At 47.6% G+C, this 22,123-nt stretch overlaps 1 protein-coding gene across 17 annotated transcripts in view; it reads left to right on the top strand.

The window, feature by feature from the left end:
- The window catches only part of lpp (LIM domain containing preferred translocation partner in lipoma), a 507,683-nt gene that overhangs the window by 295,241 nt on the left and 190,319 nt on the right, over window positions 1–22,123 (top strand). For all 17 annotated transcript variants that reach the window (XR_010965395.1, XR_010965397.1, XR_010965396.1 and 14 more), the window contains one exon: window positions 9,757–9,884. Coding sequence is in view for 12 of the 17 variants with exons in the window: in XM_067994826.1 (XP_067850927.1) it covers window positions 9,757–9,884 (128 nt within the window). In the remaining 5 variants the exon portion in view is untranslated. The remainder of the gene's footprint in view (window positions 1–9,756; window positions 9,885–22,123) is intronic.

Genomic DNA, 22,123 nt, shown 5'->3' on the forward strand with positions numbered 1-22,123 from the left:
CTTGCCCACTCACTAAACCTGTCTATATCCCTTTGCAGTCTCTTGTGTCCTCCTCACTGCTTACTTTCCCACTACATCAAATGCGTTACCCTCATCGACCCTCCTTGTTGCCTCCTCAAACAATCAAGTTAGTCACCCACGACCTTCCCTTATCAAATCCATGCTGACTGTTCTTGATTAATCCGTGCCTTTCTAAATAACGATTAATACTGTCCCTCAGAATTGATTCCAACAATTTGCCCACCACCGAGGTTAGACTGACTGGCCTGTAATTACTCGGTCTATCTCTTCCTCCCTTTTTAAATTATGATACAACGTTAGCAGTCCTCCAATCCTCCAGCACCACGCCTGTATCCAGGGAGGATTGGAAAATTATGGTCAGAGCCTCCCTATTTCCTCCCTTGCTTCTCTTAACAGCCTGGGATACATTTCATCCGGGCCTGGCAATTTATCTACTTTCAAAGATGCTAATCCCCTTAATACTTCCTCTCTCACTAAGTTTATCCCATCCAATATTTCACACTCCTCCTCCTTAATTACAATCTCTGCATCGTCGCCCTCCTTTGTGAAAACAGACGCAAAATATTCATTAAGAACCAGACCCACATCTTCCACCTCCACACATAGGTTACCTTTTTGGTCTCTAATCGGCCCTACTCTTTCCTTAGTTATCCTCTTGTTCTTTATGTATTTATAAACATCTTTGGGTTTTCCTTGATTTTACTTGCCAATATTTTTTCATGCCCTCTCTTTGCTTTCCTAATTTCCTTTTTAATTTCACCCCTGCACTTTTTATACTTCTCTAGGCTTTCTGTAGTATTGAACTCTCGGTGTCTGACATAAGCTTTCCTTTTCTGCCTTATCTTACCCTCTATGCTCCTGGTCATCCAGGGGGCTCTAGATTTGGCAGCCCCACCCTTTTTCTTTGTGGGAACATGTTTACTCTGAACCCCTTGAATCTTCCCCTTGAATGCCTCCCACTGCCCCAACACTGATTTACCTTCAAGTAGCTGTTTCCAGTCCATTTTTGCTAAATCACTTCTGAGCTTAGTAAAATTGGCCTTTCCCCAATTGGGAACTTTAACTCCTGTTCTATCTTTGTCCTTTTCCATAACTATGTTAAATCTAACTGAATTATGATCACTACCACCAAAATGCTCTCCCACTGATACTCTTTCCACCTGCCCTGCCTCATTTCCTAAAACTAAATCCAGAACTGCCCCCTCTCTTGTTGGCTTGCTACGTACTGGTTAAAAATTTCTCACAAATGCAATTTAAGAATTCTGCGCTCTGTATACCTTTTACACCGATTGTATCCCAGTTAATATTCGGGTAGTTGAAATCCCCTACTGTTTTTTGCACTTCTCAGAAATTTGCCTACATATTTGCTCCTCTATCTCCCTCTGACTGTTTGGGGTTCTATAGTACTCTCCCAGTAGTGTGACTGCCCCTTTTTTGTTCTTCAGCTCAATCCATATGTCCTCATTTGATGATCCTTCTAACATATCATCCTCCTCACAGCTGTAATTGTTTCTTTAACCTGTATTGCCACCTCCCCTCTTTTTTTTATCGCCTTCTCTATCTCGCCTGAAAACCCTGTAACCAGGAACATTGAGCTGCCATTCCTGCCCCTCTTTAAGCCATGTTTCTGCAATAGCTACGATATCGTACTGCCACGTGTCTATCTGTGCCCTCAGCTTATTTGCCTTATTCACTATACTCCTTGTATTGAGGTATTTACCTTTAAGCACTGCCAAACTCCCTTGCTGTTTATTTTCTAACCTTTATTTCCTCTGCCTTCCTAAGTCACTTACTAATTTTCTGCCTTCCATTTCCAGCTTTGCTTCTCTCCTTTCTGAATCTACGCTCAGGTTCCCATCCCCCTGCCAAGTTAGTTTAAACCCTCCCCGACAGCACTAGCGAACCTCCCCGCAAGGATATTGGTCCCGGCCCTGTTGAGGTGCAACCCGTCCAGCCTTTACAGGTCACAGGTCCCACCTCCCCCAGAACCGGCCCCAATGCCCCAGGAATCTAAAGCCCTCCCTCCTGCACCATCTCTCCAGCCGTGCATTCATCTGCTCCATCCTTTTATTTCTATACTCGCTAGCGCATGGCACTGGGATTAACCCCGGAGATTACTACCTTTGAAGTCCTGCTTATTAATTTCTTTCCTAGCTCCCTAAAATTTGCCTGCAGGACCTCATCCCTCTTTCTACCTATCTGAATACTGGTTAGAGAGTGAGATCCCAGGGGACTCCTGCACTACCTGTCTGCTCCTCCTTGTTTGTCTGACGGTCACCAAGTCCCTCTCTGCCTGCATTCTCTTAAACTGAGGGGTGACCACCTCCTGAAACCCGGAGCGCGAGCTCTTCCAGCTGAAGACACTTCCTGCACCTGTGGTTGTCCAGGACAGGGGAAGCATCCTGGAGTTCCCCCCTGGCACAAGATGCGCATTCCATGGGACTGAGATGCCCTGCCATGCCTCGATTTATTATTAACTAAACTTACCAGAAATAAACTTAAGACTTGTCGCTGATCTGGACAAAAGAAAACAAAACACTCACCAGCTACTCACCAATCAGCTGCTTACCGTGTGGTGATGTCATTTTAGGAGGATTTTTTTACCTCTCTCCGTGCCGTTCCTTTTATCCCCCCCCCCAGCTCCCCTCCCCCCCCCAGCTCCCCTCCCCCCCCCCCAGCTCCCCTCCCCCCCCCAGCTCCCCTCCCCCGGACTCCCCCCTTCTCCCCTCCCCCCCGCACTCCCCCCCTCCCCTCCCCCCCGCTCTCCCCCCGCTCCCCTCCCCCGCTCTCCCCCCCGCTCCCCCCCCCCCAGCTCCCCTCCCCCCCCGCTCCCCTCCCCCCAGCTCCCCTCCCCCCCGCTCCCCTCCCCCCCCAACTCACTCCCCCCCGCTCTCCCCTCCCCCCCAACTCCCTCCCCCCCCCCCCGACTCCCGACCCTCCTGTCCTGCTCCCGACCCTCCCGCTCCCTGCCCCCCCCTCTCTCCCCCCCCTGCTCTCGCCCCCCCCGCTCCCGGCACCCCCCGCTCCCGGCCCCCCCCCGCACTCCCCCCCCCCCCCGACCCTCCCGTCCCGCTCCCGACCCTCCCGCTCCCTGCCCCCTCGCTCCCTGCCCCCCCGCTCACTGCCCCCCTTGCTCTCCCCCCCCCCGCGCTCCCCCTCGCTCCCTGCCCCCCCGCGCTCCCCCACCCCCTATCCCCCACCCCGCTCTCTCCCCCCCCCACTCTCTTACCCCCCCCAGTCTCTCCCCCCCACTCCCTGCCCCCCTGTTCCCTGCCCCCCTGCTCTCTGCTCCTTGCAACCCTGTTCCCCCCGCTCCCTGTCCCCCCTCTCTCTGCCGCCCCGCCCCCCTGCTCTCTGCCTTCCCACTCCATGCCCCCCCTCCCTGTCCCCCTGCTCCCTGCCCCCCTTGCTCTCTGCCCCTGCCCCCCCACGCCCCGCTCTCGCCCCCGCTCCTCTCCTACCCTGCCCCGACCTCCGCTCCCCGCTCTCGCCCCCCACTCCCCGCTCTCGCCCCCACTCCCGCTCTCCCCACTGGTCTCGGGCCTCTGGTCCCTCTCTCAACCCTGGTGTGTGTGTACATCTCATATCAGTGAGATATGCACACATACCAGTGAGATGTACACACTCACCAGTGAGATATACACACTCACTACTGAGATATACACACATACCAGTGAGATATACACACACCAGTGACGAAGAAAATAAATGCAAATAGGGCTGCATTTAAATACAGAGCACAGTAACTAAATGCTCCATGAAATACAAGACCTCCTGAGCTGCTGCGAGAGATAATCATAAATATTACAGGGGAAGGTGACTTGGAGTGCCACTGTTTTAGGGTCACACGTGACCATGGGCCCTGGGCTCGGACTCCCCGAGCCTTTGTGTACTTTAGGTTCCTCTGTAATATTTATGATTAACAGGAGATTCCTCTCTTGCAGCAGCTCAGGAGGTTTTGTATTCCATGGAGTATTTAATTACCGCACTCTATGTTTAAACATGGGAAAAAACTCTTTCATCGACAGAGATGTTCAAAAGAAGCAGGAACAACTTGGGTTTATGGAGCACCATTAGTGTAGAAAAACGTCCCAAGGCACTTCACAGAGCCAAGCCAAAGGGAGAGGCGACATTACTGAAAAAGGATGAAGGAGTGGACAGACACACCAATAGTTGGGGTTACGTTATGAGGACAAATTAGTTTGTATTCCCTCGAGTTCAGAATGTTGGAGCTGTGATCCAATCAAGGTCTTTAAATTGATTCAATAGTGTAGATGCAGAGAAACTAGTGCCATCTGAAAACTCGGAGATACAACTCTCTAATCCTTCATCCAAGTCATTGACATACATGGTGAGAAGCTGAGACCCCAGTACAGATCCCTGGGGAACACCACTTGTCACGTCTCGCCAATCAGAGAACATTCCCTCTATCACTACTGTCAGTCTCCTGCCTCCCAACCAATTGCCAATTCAGTTCATCAAAAGGAATTTTGGACTCTCCAGGAAGTGGTCCCGGATTCACATGGCAAGTTGAGATGAGGAATGTCATTAGGATCATTTTGGTTCATCAAAGTGGCTCTTGCAATGATTGGAAGGTTCTCTCCTCTACTACATTTTGGAGGGGGAGGGCGAACAGCCAGCTGTCGTGGTGCACATAGGCACCAACGATATAGGTAAAAAAGGGGATGAGGTCCTAAAAGCAGAATATAGGGAGTTAGGAGGTAAATTAAAAAATAGGACCTCAAAGGTAGTAATCTCAGGATTGCTGCCAGTGCCACGTGCTAGTCAGAGTAGAAATAGGAGGATATTTCAAATGAATACGTGGCTAGAGGAATGGTGCAAGGGGGAGGGATTCAAATTCCTGGGACACTGGAAACGGTTCTGGGGGAGGTGGGACCAGTACAAACCGGACGGTCTGCACCTGGGCAGGGCCGGGACCGCTGTCCTAGGAGGAGTGTTTGCTAGTGCTGTTGGGGAGGGTTTAAACTAAAGTGGCAGGGGGTTGGGAACCTGAGCAGGGAGAGAGAGGAAAGCGTAACAGGAAGGGACAGAAGGTATGGAGTAATAGGTAAAGTGTTAAAAAAGGAAAAAGCAGGAACTAAGCGTCACAAAACAGATTTGAAAGTTCTTTATCTGAATGCACGTAGCATTCGTAATAAAATGGACGAGTTAACGGCACAAATAACTACGTATGGGTATGATCTTGTGGCCATTACAGAAACATGGCTGCAGGGTGACAACGACTGGGAATTAAATATTCCAGGGTATTTAACAATCAGGAAGGACAGGCAGGAAGGAAGGGGAGGTGGGGTGGCTATGTTAATAAAGGAAGGAATCACTGTAATACAGAGAAATGATATTGGGACAAAGCATCAAGATAATGAAACAGTTTGGGTGGAGATAAGGAATAATAAGGGAAAAAAAACATTAGTGGGCATAGTATATAGGCCTCCTAATAGTTGCAACTCTGCTGGAAGAAGTATTAATCAGGAGATAGTCGGGGCATGTAATAAGGGAACAGCCATAATTATGGGGGATTTTAATTATCATATTAACTGGACAAATCAAATTGGACAGAGCAGCCTTGAGGACGAGTTCATTGAGTGCATCAGGGATGGATTTCTTGAGCAGTATGTAACTGATCCTACAAGGGGGCAGGCAACCTTGGACCTGGTCCTGTGTAATGAGTCAGGATTAATTAATAATGTCCTAGTTAAGGATCCCCTTGGAACGAGCGACCACAACATGGTTGAATTCCATATCCAATTAGAGGGTGAGAAGGTTGATTCTCAAACAAGCGTACTGAGCTTGAATAAAGGAGACTATGATGGTATGAGAGCGGAATTGATTAAAGTGGACTGGGAAAATAGATTAAAGGGTAAGACGGTACATGAGCAGTGGTGTTCATTTAGGGAGTTATTTTACAACTTTCAAAATAAATATATTCCACTGAGGAAAAAAGGGTGTAAAAGAAATGACAGCCATCCGTGGCTAAGTAAAGAAATCAAGGATAGTATCCGACTAAAAACAAGGACATATAAGGTAGCCAAACTTAGTGGGAGGATAGAAGATTGGGAATTCTTCAAAAGACAGCAAAAAGTAACTAAAGGATTGATTAAGAAAGGGAAGTTAGATTATGAAAAGAAATTAGCAAAAAATATAAAAACAGATAGCAAGAGTTTCTATAGTTATATAAAAAGAAAAAGGGTGGCTAAGGCAAACATAGGTCCCTTAGAGGATGAGACCGGGAAATTAATGGTGGGAAACATGGAGATGGCAAAAATGCTGAACAAATATTTTGTTTCAGTCTTTACAGTAGAGGACACTAAGAATATCCCAACACTGGACAAACAGGGGACTCTCGGGGGGGAGGAGCTAAATACGATTAAAATCACTCAGGAGATGGTACTCAGTAAAATAATGGGACTCAAGGCGGATAAATCCCCTGGACCTGATGGCTTCCATCCTAGGGTCTTGAGGGAAGTGGCAGTAGGGATTGTGGATGCTTTGGTGATAGTTTTCCAAAATTCCCTGGACTCAGGAGAGGTCCCGGCAGATTGGAAAACTGCTAATGTAACACCGTTATTTAAAAAGGGTAGTAGGCAGAAGGCTGGAAATTATAGGCCAGTTAGCTTAACATCTGTGGTGGGTAAAATTTTGGAGTCTATTATTAAGGAGACAGTAACGGAACATTTAGATAAGCATAATTTAATAGGACAAAGTCAGCATGGCTTTATGAAGGGGAAGTCATGTCTGACAAATTTGCTTGAGTTCTTCGAGGATATAACGTATAGGGTGGATAAAGGGGAACCAGTGGACATAGTGTATTTAGACTTCCAGAAGGCATTCGACAAGGTGCCACATAAAAGATTATTACTTAAGATAAAAAATCACGGGATTGGGGGTAATATTCTGGCATGGGTGGAGGATTGGTTATCGAACAGGAAGCAGAGAGTTGGGATAAATGGTTCATTTTCGGACTGGCAACCAGTAACCAGTGGTGTTCCACAGGGGTCGGTGCTGGGTCCCCAACTCTTTACAATCTATATTAACGATTTGGAGGAGGGGACCGAGTGCAACATATCAAAATTTGCAGATGATACAAAGATGGGAGGGAAAGTAGAGAGTGAGGAGGACATAAAAAACCTGCAAGGGGATATAGACAGGCTGGGTGAGTGGGCGGAGATTTGGCAGATGCAATATAATATTGGAAAATGTGAGGTTATGCACTTTGGCAGGAAAAATCAGAGAGCAAGTTATTTTCTTAATGGCGAGAGACTGGAAAGTACTGCAGTACAAAGGGATCTGGGGGTCCTAGTGCAAGAAAATCAAAAAGTTGGTATGCAGGTGCAGCAGGTGATCAAGAAAGCCAACGGAATGTTGGCTTTTATTGCTAGGGGGATAGAATATAAAAACAAGGAGGTATTGCTGCAGTTATATAAGGTATTGGTGAGACCGCACCTGGAATACTGCATACAGTTTTGGTCTCCATACTTAAGAAAAGACATACTTGCTCTCGAGGCAGTACAAAGAAGGTTCACTCGGTTAATCCCGGGGATGAGGGGGCGGACATATGAGGAGAGGTTGAGTAGATTGGGACTCTACTCATTGGAGTTCAGAAGAATGAGAGGCGATCTTATTGAAACATATAAGATTGTGAAGGGTCTTGATCGGGTGGATGCAGTAAGGATGTTCCCAAAGATGGGTGAAACTAGAACTAGGGGGCATAATCTTAGAATAAGGGGCTGCTCTTTCAAAACTGAGATGAGGAGAAACTTCTTCACTCAGAGGGTGGTAGGTCTGTGGAATTTGCTGCCCCAGGAAGCTGTGGAAGCTACATCATTAGATAAATTTAAAACAGAAATAGACAGTTTCCTAGAAGTAAAGGGAATTAGGGGTTATGGGGAGCGGGCAGGAAATTGGACATGAAGCTGAGTTCGGATCGGTCAATGCCCTGTGGGTGGCGGAGAGGGCCCAGGGGCTATGTGGTCGGGTCCTGCTCCGACTTCTTGTGTTCTTTAGATTTGTGGTTGGGATCAGATCAGCCATGATCTTATTGAATGGCGGAGCAGGCTCGAGGGGCCGATTGGCCTACTCCTGCTCCAATTTCTTATGTTCTTATGTTCTTATGTACCCTACCTTTGGCTGAAAACAGTGGGATGACTCTGAGTGTCTTGTGTCCTTTGCGGGGCGACAGATTGCGGGGGGGGTGGTGATGGAGAGGGGAAGGGAGACAATTTACTTCTGGGCTCGAAAGCTGGAATTGTTAATAACACGGGATTTGCAGGTCTGCCTGTTTTGGCCGTTCAGTCAGATCCCATGGCATTAATCGAAGAGGAACAGGGAGTTCTCCCAGTGTCCTGGCCAACATTCCTGCCTCAACCAACACCAACAAAAACAGATTCAACTGGCCATTCACATCCTTGCTGTTTCTAGGATCTTGATGTACAGAGTGATCCTTCGCCATTTGCCCACACAATAATTCACTGACCTTCAAACTAATTCAAAACACATGGAGTGTGTTGAGAGGATTCTGAGAGAGTTGGTGAGGGCTTGTATAAATACAAGTCCGTCTGTCTATTCCCCGTGAAACTGTAGGTGACTGGAGAAACGTCACTTCTTACATTAAAGTTTTCAGATTGAATTTTAACAGAAACCATTTGCTGGGAGATATTTTAATTCTGGATAAGTTGAGCATTTTATTTTTGACCATTTTGAATCACGGCCCACACTGGACAAGAAAAGAGGTCCTGTCTGTGAGTAACACAGGTAGTTCTGTAATGAGCTGGCGATCACACAAGGGCTGTGTGTTCCAGTGGTCACTGCCAACTCTGTCCCTCTCACTGACACAGGACCCGACTCTCTCCCTTCCCGTTCACTCACCCCAACTCTCTCCCCCTTCCCCCTCACTCACCCCGACTCTCTCCCCTTCCCCCTCACTCACCCCGACTCTCTCCCCCCTTCCCCCTCACTCACCCCGACTCTCTGCCCCTTCCCCCTCACTCACCCCGACTCTCTCCCCCTTCCCCCTCACTCACCCTGACTCTCTGCCCCTTCCCCCTCACTCACCCCGACTCTCTCCCCCTTCCCCCTCACCTCAAATCTCTCCCCTTCCCCCACACTCACCTTGACTCTCTCCCCCTTCCCCCTCACTCACCTCAAATCTCTGCCCCTTCCCCCTCACTCACCCTGATTCTCTCCCCTTCCCCCTCACTCTCCCTGACTCTCTCCTCCTTCCCCCTCACTCTCCCTGACGCTCCCCTCCTTCCCCCTCACTCTCCCTGACTCTCTCCCCCTTCCCCCTCACTCTCCCTGACTCTCTCCTCCTTCCCCCTCACTCTCCCTGACGCTCCCCTCCTTCCCCCTCACTCTCCCTGACTCTCTCCCCCTTCCCCCTCACTCTCCCTGATGCTCCCCTCCTTCCCCCTCACTCTCCCTGACTCTCTCCTCCTTCCCCCTCACTCTCCCTGATGCTCCCCTCCTTCCCCCTCACTCTCCCTGACTCTCTCCCCCTTCCCCCTCACTCTCCCTGACTCTCTCCTCCTTCCCCCTCACTCTCCCTGATGCTCCCCTCCTTCCCCCTCACTCTCCCTGACTCTCTCCTGTTTTCTACGCAGTTTGTGATTGATGTGTTGGGTTATTAGTTTCTGGATTGCATTCTGTTTGTAACGCACTATCTTGTTGGCCAGTTGAACTAAGATTAATGATGTTTGAATTTCCTTGTTCTGTCTCTAGGTGAATTTCCTGCACCCCCTCCACCGGTCGAGGGATTCAGCCAGTTCCCGACATCCCCTGGAGGTTTCCCACCTCCACCGACCTTTCTCTCCGATCACTATGAATCAAGTGCAACTTCCGATGTCCAGGTGAGGATATCTTAGCCGAGATTTTCTGACAGTAGCAACAACTTACATTTATATAATGCCTTTAACGTAGGAAAACGTCCCAAGGAGATATTGGGACAGGTGACCAAAAGCTCGGTCAAAGAGGTAGGTTTTAAGGAGCATCTTATAGGAGGAGAGAGAGACAGAGAGGTTTAGGGAGGGAATTCCAGAGCATGGGGGTGACAGGTGACACTTTAGCAGAACCTGTACTTGTGAATTGCCTTTAACCCATAACCCAGTAAGGCAGATTGAAAACTGGAACAATTACTGCAGTGGGAGGAACTATTTAAAGTTTAACATTTCATTGGATTGAAGTTTGTAACGACTCCGAAATTAAACAGAAAGGTTTTGTTGGGTCGGATTTTGCTGTGAGACACCGTTCGTTATACTTGCACTTGGCCACAGACTTACTATGGGGTTTTGCACAACAAGTTACTGTTAATTAACAACCCGGCCTCCATCTCCCCTCTCCACATCCCCTCTCTCCTCCTCTCCTCCCCCTCCCCCCCTCTCTCCCCTCTCCCTTCTCTTCCCCCACTCCCTCTCCCTCTCTCTCTCTCTCTATCTCTATCACTCTCTCTCCCCCTCCCTCACTCTTTCTCCCTCTCTCCCCCTCTCCACTTCCCTCTCTCTTACACAAGGTAAGGGCTCATGGGGTTGGGGGTAATACATTCGCAGGGATAGAGGATTGGTTAACGGACAGAAAGCAGAGAGTAGGGATAAACGGGTCATTCTCAGGTTGGCAGGCTGTAACTAGTGGGGTGCCACAAGGATCAGTGCTTGGGCCTCAGCTATTTACAATCTATATTAATGACTTAGATGAAGGGACTGAGTGCAATGTACCCAAGTTTGCTGATGATACAAAGCTAGGTGGGAAAGTAAGCTGTGAGGAGGACACAAAGAGACTGCAAAGGGATATAGACAGGTTCAGTGAGTGGGCAAGAAGGTGGCAGATGGAGTATAATGTGGGGAAATGTGAGGTTATTCACTTTGGTAGGAAGAATAGAAAAACAGAATATTTTTTAAATGGTGAGAAACTATTAAATGTTGGTGTTCAGAGAGATTTGGGTGTCCTCATACAAGAAACACAGAAAGTTAGTATGCAGGTACAGCAAGCAATTAGGAAGGCAAATGGAACATTGGCCTTTATTGCAAGGGGATTGGAGTACAAGAGTAAGGAAGTCTTACTACAATTGTACAGGGCTTTAGTGAGACCTCACCTGGAGTACTATGTACGGTTTTGGTCTCCTTGTCTAAGGAAGGATATACTTGCCTTAGAGGCGGTGCAACAAAGGTTCACAAGATTGATTCCTGGGATGAGAGGGTTGTCCTATGAGGAGAGATTGAGTAGAATGGGCCTATACTCTCTGGAGTTTAGAAGAATGAGAGGTGATCTCATTGAAACATATAAGATTCTGAGGGGGCTTGACAGGGTAGATGCTGAGAGATTATTTCCCCTGGCTGGAGAGTCTAGAACTAGGGGGCATAGTCTCAGGATAAGGGGTCGGCCATTCAAGACTGAGATGAGGAGGAATTTCTTCACTCAGAGGGTTGTGAATCTTTGGAATTCTCTACCCCAGAGGGCTGTGGATGCTCAGTCATTGAATATATTCAAGGCTAAGATGCATAGATTTTTGGACTCTAGGGGAATCAGGGGATATGGGGATCGGGCGGGAAAGTGGAGTTGAGGTCGAAGATCAGCCATGATTTGATTGAATGGAGGAGCCGGCTTAAGGGGCCATGTTCTTGCCCACTCACCCAACTTGTCTAAATCACATTGGAGCCTCTTTGCATCCTCCTCACAGCTCACATTCCACCCCAGCTTTGTGTCGTCTGCAAACTTGGAAATGTTACATTCCGTTCCCTCATCCAAATCATTGATATATATTGTGAACAGCTGGGGCCCAAGCACTGATCCCTGCGGTACCCCACTAGTCACTGCCTGCCACCCAGAAAAAGACCCGTTTATTCCTACTCTCTGTTTCCTGTCTGTCAACCAATTCTCAATCCATGCCAGTATATTCCCCACAATCCCATGTGCTTTAATTTTGCACACTAACCTCTTGTGTGGGACCTTATCAAAAGCCTTCTGAAAATCCAAGTACACCACATCCACTGGTTCTCCCCTATCTATTCTACTAGTTACATCCTCAAAAAACTCCAGTAGATTTGTTAAGCATGATTTCACTTTCATAAACCCATGCTGATTTTGTCCAATCCCATTAATGCCCTCCAAGTGTTCTGTTATCACATCTTTTATAATAGGAACATAGGAACAGGAGTAGGCCATTCAGTCCCCTCATGCCTGCTCCGCCATTTGATAAGATCAGGGCTGATCTGTGATCTAACTCCATATACCTGCCTTTGGCCCATATCCCTTAATACCTTTGGTTGCCAAAAAGCCATCTATCTCACATTTAAATTTAACAATTGAGCTAGTATCAATTGCCGTTTGCGGAAGAGAGTTCCAAACTTCTACCACCCTTTGTGTGTAGAAATGTTTTCTAATCTCGCTCCTGAAAGGTCTGGCTCTAATTTTTAGACTGTGCCCCCTACTCCTAGAATCCCCAACCAGCGGAAATAGTTTCTCTCTATCCACCCTATCCGTTCCCCTTAATATCTTATAAACTTCGATCAGATCACCCCTTAACGTTCTAAACTCTAGAGAATACAACCCCAATTTGTGAAATCTCTCCTCGTAACTTAACCCTTGAAGTCCGGGTATCATTCTAGTAAACCTACGCTGCACTCCCTCCAAGGCCAATATGTCCTTCCGAAGGTGCGGTGCCCAGAACTGCTCACAGTACTCCAGGTGTGGTCTAACCAGGGTTTTGTATAGCTGCAGCATAACTTCTGCCCCCTTGTACTCTAGTCCTCTAGATATAAAGGCCAGCATTCCATTAGCCTTATTGATTATTTTCTGCACCTGTTCATGACACTTCAATGATCTATGCACCTGAACCCCTAAGTTCCTTTGGACATCCACTGTTTTTAACTTTTTACCATTTAGAAAGTACCCTGTTCTATCCTTTTTTGATCCAAAGTGGATGACCTCACATTTGTCTACATTGAATTCCATTTGCTACAGTTTTGCCCATTCACCTAATCTATCAATATCGCTTTTAATTTTATGTTTTCATCTACACTGCTTACAATGCCACCAATCTTTGTGTCATCGGCAAACTTAGATATGAGACTTACTATGCCTTCATCTAAGTCGTTAATAAATATTGTGAATAATTGAGGCCCCGAGACAGATCCCTGCGGGACTCCACTGGTCACATCCTGCCAATGTGAGTACCTTCCCATTATCCCTACTCTCTGTCACCTTTCGCTCAGCCAACTTCCTAACCAAGTCCGTACTTTTCCCTCGATTCCATGGGCTTCCATCTTAGCTAACAGTCTCTTATGTGGGACTTTATCAAATGCCTTCTGGAAGTCCATATAAATATCATCCATTGACATTCCCCTGTCCACTACTTTAGTCATCTCTTCAAAAAATTCAGTCAGGTTTGTCAAGCACGACCTACCTTTCACAAATCAATGCTGGCTCGCTCTGATTAACTGAAAATTCTCGAGGTGTTCAGTCACCCTATCCTTAATTATAGACTCCAGCATTTTCCCCACAACAGATGTAAGGTTTCCCTCTCTCTCCTTTCTTAAAAAGTGGAGTGACATGTGCAATTTTCCAATCTGGAGGAACAGTTCCTGAATCTAGAGAACTTTGAAAGATTATAGTTAGGGCATCTGCAATGTGCTCACCTACTTCCTTTAAAACCCTGGGATGGAAACCATCTGGTCCTGGGAATTTGTCACTCTTTAGTGCTATTATTTTCTTCATTACTGTTGCTTTACTTATATTAATTTTATCGAGTCCCTGTCCCCGATTCAATATTCGTTAATAGGAAAGTGGAGTTGAGGTCAAAAATCAGCCATGATCTTATTGAATGGAGGAGCAGGCTCGAGGGGCAATGTGGCCTACTCCTGCTCCTATTTCTTATGTTCTTATCTTATGTTCTTATGTTCTCCCTCTCTCCCTCTCTCCCTCTCCCTCTCCCTCTCTTCCCCTCCCTCTCCCTCTGTCCCCCTCTGCAGAACATCTGGGACTTGTGTGAACAGGGCAAGCAGCTGTGTATCCCCTTAACCAATCAGATTGAAGCATTGTTAATCACAGCGCAGAGTCTGAACCAGGAAGTGTGAGTTAGAAGAGTGAATTCACTGTAAAATCAGGTACAGAAAGTGAAATAAAGAGAGAGTAAGAATGATTGAATGAAGAGAGAGAGAAAAAAGGAACATAAAGAAAAGTTTAAAAATAAAATTTTCTTAAATTTGTTTTATATAAGTCCAACAATAATTAAAATCTGAAGGAATGAGACTCCATGCTTGTAATAGTTAATTTTCAGTGCCAGAGAGATTATTTGGCAGTTACGTAAACTCACCACACAGTTAACAGGATGTTTAGACTGAAAGGGCTTGAGATAACCTTTTCTGGTGAGATGGGTCCGTATCCATCAGGTCAGGGCGGGAACTTCACACCGTTCCATTCATTTGAACGGAGAGTCAGCCGGCGAGATGTCGTTCTTGTGCAGCTGATGGAGAAGCAGGGCATCTGGTACAGCAACTTCCGGATTTCCACCATTAACTCCGCATGTGCACTCACTGGAAGTTGCACAGGAATAACAGTGAGGCCTGTTAGCCTTGCCGTTATTTTTACAGCAAAATCCGGCCCATTGTCTTTTCTGGAGAGCATCAGATCACCAGTCGCACTTTGTGAACATACAAGGTCGCAGCAAGTTGAACTGTTGCTGCCTCAGGCCTGATATCTGATGTATATCACTGCAGGAGAACTCAGGCTGTATCTCAATCCTTACCAGAGCCCGCTTAAGAGGAATTGATGCTGTCACTGATTGGGTACATACCTCTCTCCATACCTCCAGACTTTCCCGTAAGATGATCCTGCCAAGGGGAAGAGTTTACGTTGGTCTGGCCAATGGGCCTCATGAGGTCAATGCATGGACATGGTAGTTGCATTTTCCATTTGACTCCCAGTGATTGGCTCACTCGATTGCCAGAACCTGTTACGGCAATGTTTAAAACCAAATCAGATGTTTGTAAACAGAGTGAGGAGTCGAGACCACAGTGGTCGAGTTATTAGTTTTACTCCATTCTTTGAGGATGTAACTGGTAGAATAGATAAGGGAGAACCAGTGGATGTGGTTTATTTGGACTTTCAGAAGGCCTTTGATAAAGTCCCACATAAGAGGTTAGTGTGCAAAATTAAAGCACATGGGATTGGGGGGAATATACTGGCATGGATTGAGAATTGGTTAACAGACAGGAAACAGAGAGTAGGAATAAATGGGTCTTTTTCGGGGTGGCAGGCGGTGACTAGTGGGGTACCGCAGGGATCAGTGCTTGGGCCCCAGCTATTCACAATATATATCAATGATTTGGATGAGGGAACCAAATGTAATATTTCCAAGTTTGCTGACGACACAAAACTAGGTGGGATCGTGAGTTGTGAGGAGGATGCAAAGAGGCTTCAAGGCGATTTAGACAAGTTGAGTGAGTGGGCAAATACATGGCAGATGCAGTATAATGTGGATAAATGTGAAGTTATCCACTTCGGAAGGAAAAACAGAAAGGCAGAGTATTATTTAAATGGTGATCGATCGGGGAATGTTGATGTACAAAGGGACCTGGGTGTCCTTGTACACCAGTCACTGAAAGCAAACATGCAGGTGCAGCAAGCAGTTCGGAAGGCAAATGGTATGTTGGCCTTCATTGCAAGAGGATTTGAGTACAGGAGCAAGGATGTCTTACTGCATTTATACAGGGCCTTGGTGAGACCACACCTGGAGTATTGTGTGCAGTTTTGGTGTCCTTACCTAAGAAAGGATATACTTGCCATGGAGGGAGTGCAGCGAAGGTTCACCAGACTGATTCCTGGGATGGCAGGACTGTTGTATGAGGAGAGATTGGGTCGACTCGGCCTGTATTCACTCGAGTTTAGAAGAATGAGAGGGGATCTCATTGAAACATATAAAATTCTGACAGGGCGAGACAGACTGGATGCAGGGAGGATGTTTCCCCTGGCTGGGGGGTCCAGAACGAGGGGTCACAGCCTCAGGATATGGGGTAGGACATTTAGGACTGAGAGGAGGAGAAATTTCTTCACTCAGAGGGTGGTGAACCTGTGGAATTCTCTATTACAGAAGGCTGTGGAGGCCAAGTCACTGAATATATTTAAGAAGGAGCTGGATAGATTTCTAGACACAAAAGGCATCAAGGGGTATGGGGAGAGAACGGGAATATGGTATTGAGATAGAGGATCAGCCATGATCTGATTGAATGGTGGAGCAGGCTCGAAGGGCCGAATGGCCTACTCCTGCTCCTATTTTCTAGGAGCAGGAGTAGTTTGTGAGTTTATGGTCACTTTGCTCACTGAAGCCCTGCACTATGTAGAAGGCAATTAACTGTACAGCAAGGTGTTCACACCTAGTAAATCAGTGCGTGGGTTAGTCGGGTGAGAGTGAACAGTCTGGAGTTCAAATGATCTCATCCAGTTACTCAATAGGCGTCAAATTGGTCTTAGGGGAACATGAAACCGGCAGTAGCGAATCGGCAGCCCCATTTTATGTAGAATTGCTTAGAGTGTACAGGACTGAAACAGGCCATTCGGCCCAACAGGTCCATGTTGGTGTTTATGCTCCACACAAGGCTCCTCCCTCCCGACTTCATCTAACCCTATCAGCATTTCCTTCATGTGAAGTGAGGTTGGCCGTCCTTACTCAGTTCCTGGGCCCACAACAGAAATCTGCCCTAATTTCGCATTAAATTTCGCAACCTCACTCAAGAGAGGCTGGATGTGGAATGGCTGGTGAGGGGAATGGACAATGTCACAGTAGAGGAGTCTTCCCAGGCGCTGCCATCCTTCGGATGTGGCATTAAACCAAAGTCTCTTCTTCCTGCCTTGACATAAAGCAAGAACTGTCTGCAATCTGGGACATCTTGTCTCCTTCACTGTGGGGGGCTCTGTTTGCCCAGGATCCTCACTGCAGATGAAAGGATTCTTTTAAAGGTTTCCTCAACTCTTGGATGTTGGTTTCAGCTGGACTAAGGAACGTGAACAGGGGCTATCTCTCACGCTGCCCTCACCAGGCAGGGTAAAGCCCAAGAAGGCCAGGCTTGTCCTGCTTCTATGAGAGCTGGGTTTTTTGGGAGTAGGGGAGAGGGAATTGAGGGAGGGGGCAAATTAATAGGAGCTTGACTTGCAATCACTAAGGCCTTTGGGCGTTTCATTTTGTTTCCTCAAAAATAAAAGAGCAGGGGACAGAGCAGTTAGGGTTGGCCAGAGACCAATCGTACAGCTCGTCCCCAGACACTGGGACACACCCTTCCAAGTTAAGAAGAGTAACATAATGAGATTGAAGTCCTTGAGTTTGGCAAAGTCGCAAAGTCTTGGATGTGGACAGGAGCTGTTTTGTTTGGCAGTTGAAAGGTAACGGCCTGAAATAATTTGAACACTCCTATTTTGACTGCGCTGTTTACACACCTGGCCTTCCTTTGTGAGTGTGTCTGCCAGTTTATGGTGACCCTTTCATAGAATCGTGGAATCTTACATCACAGAAGGAGGCCATTCAGCCCATCGTGCCTGTGCCGGCTCTTTGAAAGAGCTATCCAATTAGTCCCACTCCCCTGCTCTTTCCTCATAGCCCTGGAAATTTTTTCCCTTCAAGTATTTATCTAATTCCCTTTTGAAAGTTATTATTGAATCTGCTTCCACCGCCCTTTCAGGCAGCACATTCCAGATCTTAACAACTCGCTGCGTAAAAAAATGTTTCCTCATGTCGCCTCTGGTTCTTTTGCTGATCACCTTAAATCTGTGTCCTCTGGTAACTGACCCTTCTGCCACTGGGAAACAGTGTCTCCCAATCTATTCTATAAAAACCCCTCATAATTTTGAACACCTCTATTAAATCTCCCCTTAACCTTCTCTGTTCTAAGGAGAACAATCCCAGCTTCTCCAGTCTCTCCACATAACTGAAGTCCCTCATCCCTGGTACCATTCTAGTGAATCTCCTCTGCACCCTCTCCAAGACCTTGACATCCTTCCTAAAGTGCGGTGCCCAGAATTGGACACAATACTCCAGCTGAGGCCTAACCAGTGTTTTATAAAGGTTTAGCACAACTTCCTTGCTTTTGTCCTCCAAGCTTCTGTTTATAAAGCCCAGGATCCCATCTGCTTTTTTTAAAAAAACAGCCTTTATTTTAATTTCTGGAAGTAATTGTGTTCGAGAACCAAAGCAAGCCGAGTTTGAAGGTGTTCGACCCAAAGCAGGCCTGTCTGAGTCAGAGCCTTATGCCATGGTATATGATCCTGGCTTGGGAATCAAAGCTCCTCTGATGTATTGCTGCTGTCCAGAGATATACAGATGTGAGGATGGAACTAAAATCAGACACCATCATTCTTTTTAAAAATTCCTCGCATGTTTGTAACCTTGAGCAGAGGCGCTGGGGGAATTTTTGTGGATTCCAAGGATATTTATTTTGAGAGGTCTCTGGGATATTGAATTATTGAGGATAGACTTACTATGCACACATCCGAGTGCGTGTCACCGCGCACTTTGCGTTGCTGTGAAGCAGTTTCTATATCAGAGCGACGCACAATGGAGCTGTAAACCTGTTACTGAACTGCAACATTTGGTCATCCTGTGCAGTGTGTTACTATTTGCTCATAAAGAGGGCGAGTGCGTCTCAAAACAGAAATGCGCTGAATGAATCGAGGCAAATTGGGCCACCTCACTTTGTTATAGGTGTAGAATTATATATTATACATCAAGAACAGTGAGTGGTTTAAGGATTCCAAGGATTCTGCACCTGTAGGTGGCACAGTCGCCGTAACATTACGTGACAGACTGATCACAACGGGGCAGCATCCAACGTTACGTGACAGCTTCAAACAGAATCATGGAATCTTACGGCACAGAAGGAGGCCATTCATCCCATCGTGCCTGTGCGGCTCTTTGAAAGTGCGATCCGATTAGTCCCAACTCCCCTGCTCTTTCCCCAGAGCCATGGAATTTTTTCTTTTGGACATTACTGCAGGTTCCCGCAGGACCACACCACTCGCCAGGTTAGTCATTTCAACAAAAGAGCTCACGTGTGCTCTGCCAGGAAGCCGTACGAAACGCACAGCGGCCAGAATTCAGCATCTTTCCCATTGGCATCAATATATAGTCGGTGTAAGAGTTCCTGTCTTTTTAAAGGCGATTGGTGGATGTACTAAAAATGTCCGCTCGGCTGAACAGTGCCAGATCTGTGGAACTGAGAACGGTGCCAAGGATAGAAAAACCGTAGAGTGCGAGGGAAAGCATTAAATGTACTAAAGCGGAAAAGGGTAAACCTGCGATTTATCCCCACTGACCACAAATCATTCCCCGACTCCCACCGAACACACAGGGCAGCCACCCACCCCCAGACTGCACTGGGCAGAGGTCAATCCCGAGAGGCCGCAGGAAGTCTTCACAATATTAATATTAACGCACCCCAGCGCGAGCAGTGACTCGGGGAATAAGTGCACGGACCCAGGCACAGAATGGGAAGGAAAGGGAGAGCAGAATTAGGGAACTCCCCCATCACTGAGCAAATCACATCACCCTCTCCACACCCTGCACCCAACCATCTCCTGGACTGAACCGAAATAAAGAGTGACTAGAAATCACGGTCCATCTCCTCCTCCCCGTGCTGAAACCTGCCTCACTGCCAGACAAATAGGCAGAAATCACCCCTGCCATGGGAGAAACCCTGTCATCAACCCCCCATCCCCAAACTGAGCATCAACCTCCACTCATCGAGCAGAAAACAAACACCCGAACGTTCCCACTCCCCCAAATGGGCCACAGCCGCACCCGCACTGAGAAATGGGTACACAATCCACCCGCACTGAGAAACGGGTACACAATCCACCCGCACTGAGAAATGGGTACACAATCCACCCGCACTGAGAAATGGGTACACAATCCACCCGCACTGAGAAATGGGTACACAATCCGCCCACACTGAGAAATGGGTACACAATCCGCCCACACTGAGAAATGGGTACACAATCCGCCCACACTGAGAAATGGGTACACAATCCACCCGCACTGAGAAACGGGTACACAATCCGCCCGCACTGAGAAACGGGTACACAATCCGCCCGCACTGAGAAACGGGTACACAATCCGCCCACACTGAGAAACGGGTACACAATCCGCCCACACTGAGAAACGGGTACACAATCTGCCCACACTGAGAAATGGGTACACAATCCGCCCACACTGAGAAACGGGTACACAATCCGTCCACACTGAGAAATGGGTACACAATCCGTCCACACTGAGAAATGGGTACACAATCCGTCCACACTGAGAAATGGGTACACAATCCACCCACACTGAGAAACGGGTACACAATCCACCCACACTGAGAAACGGGTACACAATCCGTCCACACTGAGAAATGGGTACACAATCCGCCCACACTGAGAAATGGGTACACAATCCGCCCACACTGAGAAATGGGTACACAATCCGTCCACACTGAGAAATGGGTACACAATCCACCCACACTGAGAAACGGGTACACAATCCGTCCACACTGAGAAATGGGTACACAATCCGCCCACACTGAGAAATGGGTACACAATCCGTCCATACTGAAAAATGTGTACACAATCCACCCACACTGAGAAATGGGTACACAATCTGCCCACACTGAGAAATGTGTACACAATCTGCCCATACTGAGAAATGGGTACACAATCTGCCCACACTGAGAAATGGGTACACAATCCACCCACACTGAGAAATGGGTACACAATCCACCCACACTGAGAAATGTGTACACAATCCACCCACACTGAGAAATGGGTACACAATCCGTCCATACTGAGAAATGGGTACACAATCCGTCCATACTGAGAAATGGGTACACAATCCACCCACACTGAGAAATGGGTACACAATCCACCCACACTGAGAAATGGGTACACAATCCGTCCACGCTGAGAAATGTGTACACAATCCACCCATACTGAGAAATGGGTACACAATCTGCCCACACTGAGAAATGGGTACACAATCCGCCCACACTGAGAAATGGGTACACAATCCGCCCACACTGAGAAATGGGTACACAATCCACCCACACTGAGAAATGGGTACACAATCTGCCCACACTGAGAAATGGGTACACAATCCGCCCACACTGAGAAATGGGTACACAATCCGCCCACACTGAGAAATGGGTACACAATCCGCCCACACTGAGAAATGGGTACACAATCTGCCCACACTGAGAAATGGGTACACAATCCACCCACACTGAGAAATGGGTACACAATCCGCCCACACTGAGAAATGGGTACACAATCCACCCACACTGAGAAATGGGTACACAATCCGTCCACACTGAGAAATGGGTACACAATCTGCCCACACTGAGAAATGGGTACACAATCCGCCCACACTGAGAAATGGGTACACAATCCGCCCACACTGAGAAATGGGTACACAATCCGTCCACACTGAGAAATGGGTACACAATCCGTCCACACTGAGAAATGGGTACACAATCCGTCCACACTGAGAAATGGGTACACAATCCGCCCACACTGAGAAATGGGTACACAATCCGTCCACACTGAGAAATGGGTACACAATCCACCCACACTGAGAAATGGGTACACAATCCGCCCACACTGAGAAATGGGTACACAATCCGTCCACACTGAGAAATGGGTACACAATCCGCCCACACTGAGAAATGGGTACACAATCCGCCCACACTGAGTTGTCTAACGACACCCCCTCCCCACAGAACAGAATCACCGCAAACCACCCCCCCCCCCACACTGAGAGAAATCTGGCCACCAAACCCCTCACCCGCTGCTGAGGGCAGAGATCCTGCTGTCCTCACTCGGGGCAAACCTAGCCCTCAACCTCAATGGATCAGCTTGTTTCCACCTCCCCCTCCCCCCCTCCACTGAGGGCAAACTTGTCCTTTCCCCACTCCCAGTCTGACTGTAAACAAACCGGGACTAACTCCCCCCCTCACTGAGCATACACTCAGGCCTCCCCATTCCCTAACGTTTGGAACAAATCTGGACCATTTCCTGCTCCCACCCCCGTGATCAGTAACTCACCGCCCCCCCCCCCCATCATAAGAAACAAATTCCC

The sequence above is a fragment of the Heptranchias perlo genome, chromosome 13, assembly GCF_035084215.1.
Source record: "Heptranchias perlo isolate sHepPer1 chromosome 13, sHepPer1.hap1, whole genome shotgun sequence".
Taxonomy (NCBI): Eukaryota; Metazoa; Chordata; class Chondrichthyes; order Hexanchiformes; family Hexanchidae; genus Heptranchias; species Heptranchias perlo.